Source organism: Helianthus annuus, chromosome 15 (genome assembly GCF_002127325.2).
Source record: "Helianthus annuus cultivar XRQ/B chromosome 15, HanXRQr2.0-SUNRISE, whole genome shotgun sequence".
NCBI lineage: Eukaryota > Viridiplantae > Streptophyta > Magnoliopsida > Asterales > Asteraceae > Helianthus > Helianthus annuus.
This window is the reverse complement of record NC_035447.2, coordinates 35,925,831-35,935,039: the sequence shown is the minus strand read 5'-3', so window position 1 is coordinate 35,935,039 and position 9,209 is coordinate 35,925,831. Positions and strand designations below refer to the sequence as shown.

Below are 9,209 nucleotides of genomic sequence, written 5' to 3'. Positions count from 1 at the left end.
CGATACTCGCTCGACGTTCGTTCGAAAAATGCTCGGATCGAAAGACGCTCGCTCGAGTTTGGCTCGGTTGAAAAAAACGATTGGTTCAGTTCGGATCAGTTTGTAAACGAATCGAGCACGAGCAGAGGTCTGATCAGTTCGGTTCGGCTCGGCTCGTGAACAGCCCTATTGCCCTAATACCAATATTGTTCAATCGGTATAAATTTGATTCGATATAATACCACTGTTCGGTGCAAAAATGTTAATTTTTCTTATTTCTTTGATCAATCGATAGTTATTCTCCCAACTTCTCCCTAATCACGCTATACATGAATAATCAAATACTTCTCTCTAGCATGATAGAGATTAATGTATAAAAATTTCGGTATCAGGTGATAAGAATTTACTTTTTTACTATGCTTTTTGTCTAGAGTAAATTTTTCATTCAAATTTTGATTCCTTTTATGACTATTTTGTTTTTCTAAAACTTGTTCACATATTTTTTTCTACAGCTTTTAAAATTAATTTTTTTAGTTTAAATTCTCAGGTGATAAACAAAGTTTTTTCGTCATACTTAATAAGAGTTTTATAATATACATATCCTAAGACTTTGTATCTAAATAACAAGAACAAGAATTAGTTCAATAGAATAAATCTCCAGCACAGCAACAAGTACTAGTCTCCTTAACCAGGCGTTTAGCACGGTTTAAGTTTTCATTCCAGACGCTTACAACTTCAAATCACGTACATCGATGTGCATACATAAAAGCACTCAAACGCGTTTAGGTGGAACATATGTTATCCGTTCTTCCTCACACAAAGCCTGCAAAAAATGCAAACAGTTATATACACCCGATGTGGCATTTCCAACCCATTTTTATACGAACGGGTTAATAGGGTGACCTTTTTAAACATCTCTATCGGGTCAAATAGGTTTTAAACATATAACATAAATAGAAATGGATCATGTGATTTGAGTACACTAATCATTGCAATAGTACCAACAATGTAATCATGAATAACACCTTTGATTATTCACATTTTTTATTAAACCAAAAAAAAAAGTAAAAAATGTTTGTAGGTTGGTCTGACCCGACCCGTAGGTTTTTTTCCTCGATTTTTTTATTTTGCTAAAAGGCAAAACAGACTGTTCACAAACCTGTAGATCCTCCGATAGCGCTTCTGAAACAGCCAGTGTGTAGCAACCTGGAACAAATTTGCCTGCAAAATGTTTACAGCAACTTGTTAATCGGACTAAAAGTCGACTAACTTGTGATTAAAAAAAATTACAGCAAAACATATCCAGTTGAGTGACTATGAGTGCGATATTAGATTCATCAACATCAAAGAGGTTAGAGTTAACTTTCGTTTTGCTCCCCGTGGTTTGGTCATTTCAACGGTTTTGCTCCAATGGTTTAAAAATAGCCATTTTCCTCCTTGATCTTTCGAGTTTGTCGCCAGTTTGCTCCCCGGCTCTAACTCAGTTAAAACGTTCAATTAAAAGTAGGGGTATTTCGGTAGTTTACTCCCTGGCTCTAACTCAATTAAAACGTTTAGTTAAAAGTTGCAGTAGTCGTGGTCGGCAGGTGGTAGTGGATGGTGGTGGCCAGTAGAAAGAGTGGTTGGAAAGATGGGGGATCAGAAAAGAATTACTTATATACATGTAAATAAACAAGTTATAGGTTAATTTAGGTGAAAAGACTTACATGCCCTTGCTTTTATCTATAAAATTACCAAAATACCCTTCTAGTTAATGGATTTTTTGAATGGAGTTAGAGGCGGGGAGCAAAATGGTGATAAGCTAGAAAAATCAGGGAGGAAAATGGCTATTTTTAAATTATTGGGGCAAAACCGTTAAAATGACCAAATCACAGGAAGCAAAATGAAAGTTAACTCAAGAGGTTATCTAATATCCGATATTCAACAAGATATAGTTTCCAATTTGGACCAAGATTAGTGATCATTTGAGTCGATTAGTTACCTATGATACAATGAATCGTTCTCTCTTTCCCTCTTTCTATAAGTTTTGAATCACATTTATTTTGACACTGTAATTCACACACGCATACACACTATATATGTGTATTGTGTATTCAGATATATATAATATACGTTTCAAATAATTTATAATTTAACCTATGTAAATATTGAATTATACACATAAGAAGAAAAGGCGTCCGGCTGGTATACACGCTAAAGAAGCAAAGTTGATCAAGAAACATATTTTGCTATAAAACAGGTTAAGAAAATGTATCATTGTGTTTCCAAAGGAAAAAGATGGTGAACGCACATGCAGTAAAAGAGAGACATCAAACCTTAAATCAAAACCAATTTTATGATCTTAACTAAGCAGTCAATAGCGGTGCTATAGCGGTTAGCGGACCTCAGGGTGTGTAGCGGTCCAAATAGCGGTGGCCTATAGCGGTTCCGCTATTAGCGGCGCTAAATACCGCTATAGCGGTGCTATGGCGGTACTACAGCGGTGCTATAGCGGTGGCCTATAGCGGTTATAGCAGTAACGGTGTTTGATTGTGTTAATTCTTAAACTAAATACTTCAAAGTTACTATTAGTATTTGTTTTGCAACAGGTTTTTGATAATGGAATGATATTACTATGAATTTTGATATTACTATTAATATTTTTCAAAGAAATATTTATATATTTATAAAATACATAAATTATGCATGGTATAAAAATTACCGCTATACCACCGCTATAACCTATATATCATATAACGGACCTTGACCGCTATTCGATTTTGGACCGCTATAACTGCATAGGATCTTAATGACGTCAGAAACTCGGAATGACACTGAAAGTAAGGTAGTGTTCGTTTCATCGATTGTAATGGAATTGGAATGGGAATTCGCGCAAAAATTGTGATAAGAACTTGAAATTGAAAGATGAAATTGATAGAATAATCCAATTCGAGAAGGATTAGATCTCCGATTACAAAGGTATAAAACCCTAATTTTTTATAAATAAAACATGGACACCATCAGCCTAAATCTCTTAAGGACTTATAAAACCAAAAGGTAAAACCGTCCCATGATTTACTCCTCTAATTCTGGTAACTGAATAATTGAGGTTGACCCGAGTTGACCCATGATTCAAAATATGAATCTGCTCCATAACTGTATCGAGTTTGACCCAATTAATTCTGCGGGTTAACCAAGATTGTATCAATACATCCCGGCCGGTGAAACGACTTGTCCTCAAGTCGGAAAGACGGAAAATTGTTGTACCAGGCAACAAGCCATTCTATGGTTGCCGAGATCTGTCCCTCCACTAATCTTCTAGTCGAATGCTTCCAGAAATCACGAGCTTTAACAGCGATGGTAGAGTTGAGACCTATATCGAACCAATAAGCAGTCACTTCGTTATGTGCAAATGGGCCAACTCCTACTCGATGAGGGTAATGGTAACCTTTGTTCCCAATTTTCCACATATCTGGATCATTCCGTCCACCATGTTTAGCCCATTTATTAGTTTGAGCAGCCCATGAAGTCATGTGAACAAGAGATAATTTGGTACGCAGCAACTTCATGGGAATTTGATTTTTTTCCAAATCTCCAATTTGGAATAGGACGCTATCTCTTGCCTTCAATCGAACACCATCTCTGATCCTATAAACATCATCGTTGATCTTCAATTGACCACCCAAGACGTGCTTAAATCGATCTTCGTCGACACTATCAGGATCTTCCTCTTTGACCGGATCTGGGAGCGGTCCGTGAGGTTCATCCTCGGGTTCCTTGGTTAACTGTGTTTGTCTTGCTAGCCAAGCTTCCCTGATCGCTGCAATATCATTCTTCAGGGATAACAAGGAATCGAGTTTTTCTGAAATGACGTCCAATTGCGCAGCGATTGAATGGTGATCAATTTCGCTGCCCCCAATCTGGTTGCTCTAGGTCTACACCATCGGGATTCCTGGCAATGGAACCATATGATAGATACCGTAATATAAAGGGCTGATTTATTGAAATAATAAGATAGTTGGCCTGGTTCGAGATGGCTAACCTCCAATACAAAAACACTTAGATAATCAAACTAAACAAGACATCCCAAACTAGGGCAGAAATGAAATACTTAAATAAGAAATAGACTAATAGAGATGTTACTAATCCTAAATTTTAGCCCCTAAATTCAGCCCTTTGACTCTGTTCTTGACTTTCACTCCAATAGCAGTCAACCCCCCATTAATTCAGCCCTAAATCTTTGTTCTTCATTGACTGGGTCAAGGTAATTGAACCGGGACCCCTTGGACCCAGATGGGTCAACCCGCTGACAAGGTAGAGTCCTATCAAATTGAAATTTGATTTGTAATTTAGGTGTGTTTGTTTTGCAAAATGGAATGAAATTTGGATGGAATTAGAATGTAGATTCCCTTCCTTATGTTGTTCAATTCCAATTCATTTTCTTGTTGAAACCAACAAAATAAGGAGTGAAATCAACATTCCAATTCCCTCAAGATTCCATTCCATTCTGAGAAACGAACACTACCTACGAATTGAAGTAAACTTTCACCACGACGATCAAACTCGATAAGTCTTGAAGAAAAAAAATTAAGACAGGCGCAAGGTGGCTCACTTCTGACTTGGTGAGGTGCACAGTGAACAAAATATGCAGTCGCACGTAAAATGGGCTTGAGGCACGCCCCTTCCACGTGGAAAGGTTTAGTGCATCTGGATGTTGTACATGATAAGAGCAGATTCGAGATGGCTAATCTCCCAAAGAAAAGAGACGAGAAATACACAAAACTTTGCTGTTTTCTTCTCATTTCATTAAACTCCAAAGCGACTTTAAATACAAGATGGAAAGTGGAAACCTTAGAGAATGAACTAATTTAAACATGGAAAGTGCCAAACATGAAACGTGTAGTGCTTAAAATGATCAAACAGATCCCATCATCATACTCAGTAAATCCCATCCATAGTTATTAAAGGCGCTAGGCGCATAGGCCTCGCCTGGGGCCTAGGTGCAAAGCGCAAAAAAAGCAAGGGCCTGAGAAAAATAAAGCGCAAAAGGAAAAAAAAATTAAAATTATATTATGTATTAGAAAAAGAATACTATTCTTTAAATAAAATAAACAAAATCTATTATATGACACTTTATATCATTTATTTAGTACCAAAAGTTTTAAAATATTAGTGTACTAGTGCAGAAAAGTAGTTTTCCTTAGACAAAAATATGGATCTGGCTAGAATCTTGCCGGATTTAGAAAATTTGGCCAGAAACTCTCTGAAATCTAGGAATCTCGCCGGAATGTGCACATGAACCATCACCTGGAGAATTAAAGCGCAATTTCCTCTACTTAAGGCGCAACTGCCTCGCCTCGCCTGAAAAATGGGCCTAGGCACAAGAGGCTATGGCTTTTAACAACTATAATCCCATCAATAGCAAAGCTAAGGTAGGGTCTGAGGAGAGTAAGATGTAGACAACCTTACCTCTACCTCGTAGGAATAGAGAGGCTGCTTCCAGTGAGACCCCCGGCTCGATAGTAGTTTTGCATCAAGCCTTGGACACAAGGCACATAACACTCAAAAATCGGACAAAGGCCGATTAGTGCATGTACCCTTTTGTCTTTCGGCTATCAATGCCACCACATGATGTATGATTAACCATCCCCTCTTTTAACGTTATTTTCACGAAATTAGTAAAATAACATTAAAATTAGTGCAGTAGTGCACTTTCACTTTTGCTCCCCGAGCGTCCACACATATATACATTAAAATAACGTTAAAATGGTCAAACAGGTGTGGTGTATAATAACCCACTAAGAACATGTAAACGTGGACAGATGGAATTGATAAACACATGCATGCTAGCTAACATAAATAATGGATGTAGGTATGTGATGCAGGTAGTCTGGGTCGGGTTGTCTGGACTTGTTTGGTATGAATCCTACGTCCACAGCTGCAACTAGGTGTTTTCTTTGTTAGCTCGAACAGTACAAAGATTACAACTAAAATACAAGGGATATAAATAACCAAGAATTAAGGTTTCTAACTTGGTCGCTAAGAAACTAAATAGGGACCTAATAATTAATTAACGAACTTACGAACCCGACCCCAATAGTCGTCCTTGAGTCTTTGTCAACCAATTTAATCCCAGTCTAAAGGCTTCACCAATCCTAACAGGACTGAGGTGGGTTTAGGGTCAGTCACCCATAACAGCACATATATAAAGCTTACATATACCTAAACTATATCTAAATTTCTGGCACGTGACGCTATAAACCTACGCAAAATATAATAAAATCTACACACATAGACTACGCCTCACGCACGAAAACTGGCACACTTTTTAAAACCAAGGTAATTAGGCTACACAGTATGGTGATGGTCCTCCCTTGGAGGATGGTCCGCCACGTAAGCGACACGTAGGATGGCATGAGGATGGGGCAAAGAAGATGGAGGTGTGGAAATGAGAGGATGGACCTAAAATGTGTATGTATATATTGTATGTATAGGGGTGTGATAGGGGTGTGTGAGAGGGGGAGGAGTCATTTTTGTCATCTAGTGGATCATCCTCAACGTCCTAAACTCGACGACCGGGGGGGTGGGGGGCTGGACGGGTGGGGGACGCTCCCCATACCGTCTAGCCTTACTGAGTACATAAAAAATAAGCTTAATCTTGAACATAAGTTAACACAAAAATCTTCTTCTATAGATGCTACGCAAAAATAAAGTCTATAAAAGTAGAAATCAAAATTAAAAAATTAAGCATACCAATTCGAAGCCACCTAGCAGCCCAACTTCTAGCAGGATCCATCACAGATATAATCCTACAACATAATCAAACATTCAAACAATAAACCTAACTTCAAATTTTAAATAACAAATAATAATAATAGTAAAACCCTAATTATATTATAACATTAATCATTACCCAGTGAAATTAACAGTGGTACACTCATTAACACGTTCAGAATCTTCATCCATCTTAAAAAACGGACAATTCTCACATCCTGATTCACGAAACTGCCACTCAAAAACATCCAATTAAACAGCAAATAATGAAATTTGGTACTATCAAACCCTAATTGCAACTTTAGGTATAGTAGATCGATTAAATTAGGGGAAAATGGTGTGAACCTGATCGTAGGTTTTGACGAGGCGGCAACGGAGACATGCTCGGAGCTCGTGGCCGAAACTCGTCGGAATTTGTGCAGCGGTTGTCATTTGTTGTTTCGATTTGGTTTCGATGTTTCTCGAATGTTTTTCGAGTTCTTCAGATGGTTTGGGGTTTTAGATGTTTGATTTTGGTTTTTTTTTGTAATGTGGTCCTGGTAGTATGGGTTATTGACAGAATGTTACCCCGGGGTATGATATATTGCAACCAGGGCAAAAGTTTTGAGGGTTTTTTTTTGGGTTATTGGATTTTATCACCCCCCAACTATCGGCTTTTGGCCGTTGTTACCCCCAACTAACACTTTGACGCCCGACACCTCAATTTGACTTTTAGTTTGTGCTGGCACCACTACGTTAACTCTTTACTAACTGAGTTAGTTTCTAATCCTACGTGGCAGAGTCTTGATTACGTGGACATTATGTAGACCCTTAGTGCCACTAGGGGTGCAAACGAGCCAAGCGGCTCGCGAGCTACTCGAGATCGGCTCGAGAAAAAGCACGAAACGAGTCAAGCCTTATCGAGCCCGACCCGAGCTTGAGCCTAAAATAAAGCTCGTTTGTTTATCGAGCCCGAGCTCGAGCCTAGCATGTGAAGCTCGTTAGGCTCGTCGAGCCTTATCGAGCCTTAGTGTAAACGAGCCGAGTCGAGCCGAGCTTATTCAAACTTGTTTACAAGCCGACCTCGAACCTAAAATAAGCTTATTTAGTAAACGAGCTCGAGCCCGAGCTTCACTTATCGAGCTCACGAGCCTAAAAAGTCTATTATTTATATTATTTTTATTTAATATATTAATTAATATATAATAAACGAGCCGAGCCCGAGCTGAGCCCGAGCCGAGCTCGAGCTTGAGAAAATACAAGCGAGCCGAGCTCGAGCCCGAGCTCACATAAAGTTAATCAAGCTCGAGCTCGAGCCTGGTCAAGCTTAGGAATGGCAATGGGTCGGGCTTGGGCCGGGTATTGGTAATCCCAGGCCTATACCCGGTTGTAATTCTTTGGCCCATACCCAGCACGTTACCCGTCGGGTATTTTTCGGGTAATTACCCGTCGGGTATCGGGCATACCCGCGGGTATCGGGTATACCCGTTAATCTATACTATATTATAATGCATGAGAGAGGGGTATTTTAAGATACCCAAAAAATAAGAACTTTTTCTTCCCTTTATTTATAGAAAGACCCCTAAAATGAGGGTAGTTTGGTCTTTTAAACACTATTTATTTTTTAGTCCCTAAACTTATTACACTTAAATCCCTAAGGGTTTAACAAAATTATAGATAATTAGTTACGATTCACCCCTCCACAACAAACTTATAATTTTTTACATATTCTTGACATATCTTATAAACTATACTGCTTAAAAAAATCAAAAGATAGCATGACGACCTACACATTTTTGTCGACGTTTCTGTAGTTTTCTTGTTCAATATCGACGCACGGATTAAAAGGTATAAGTTGATAATGCTTTAATGTATAAGTGATTAATACTTGTGATCTAATGTGCCTAATCTACGAAGATAGGCTCCATCTATGCAAACAAAAACAAAAAAAAATTAAGAGTACCGTAACATAAAATGAAGATATTATGTGTCACATTTTATTTTATTTAAACTGTCTTATATCTATACTTAGATATATCTTATAAAAACTTAAAACTAACCACAACAAACTTCCTAAATAAAAGGGTGGCAAATCTAAAATTAAACCCTAATGCACTTCTATAGTTAACACTATAAATAAATAGTAGGACACCCTTATATCTATTGCTAAACAAAGTTAAAAAATGGATCCAGTTCTGAATTCAATTGTTGCGAAAAACCAAGCATGCGGGATTAAAAATTCTAAGGTCAGTTCTGTTATATCGCAGTAGTGAATAATTGTCTTCTTTTATTTACTTTTATGTTAATGTTAACTTATATCGCAACAGTGAATAATTGTTTTCTTTTATTTACTTTTATGTTAATGTTAACTTATTTGATTTTTCAGATTCAATTGCATGATTAACATGCCAATTTAAACAACCCATTTGTCGAGCAATCTTCTAAGTTATTGATTTTGTTGGTTTTTAAGTATTATTTTTGCGTATATCTTTCATATT

At 37.6% G+C, this 9,209-nt stretch overlaps 1 protein-coding gene across 1 annotated transcript; it reads right to left on the bottom strand.

Annotated features, from left to right (window-relative positions):
• Positions 1-527: 527 nt before the first annotated feature.
• Positions 528-7,234, bottom strand: LOC110911312 (transcription elongation factor SPT4 homolog 2). The gene is made up of 5 exons (XM_022155915.2): positions 7,078-7,234; positions 6,872-6,963; positions 6,712-6,767; positions 1,139-1,200; positions 528-802 (listed from the first exon to the last, which is right to left on the bottom strand). Exons 1-5 carry the CDS (start codon positions 7,162-7,164, stop codon positions 752-754), a joined length of 348 nt encoding a protein of 115 aa, XP_022011607.1. The 5' UTR covers positions 7,165-7,234; the 3' UTR covers positions 528-751.
• Between the last annotated feature and the right edge of the window lie 1,975 nt (positions 7,235-9,209).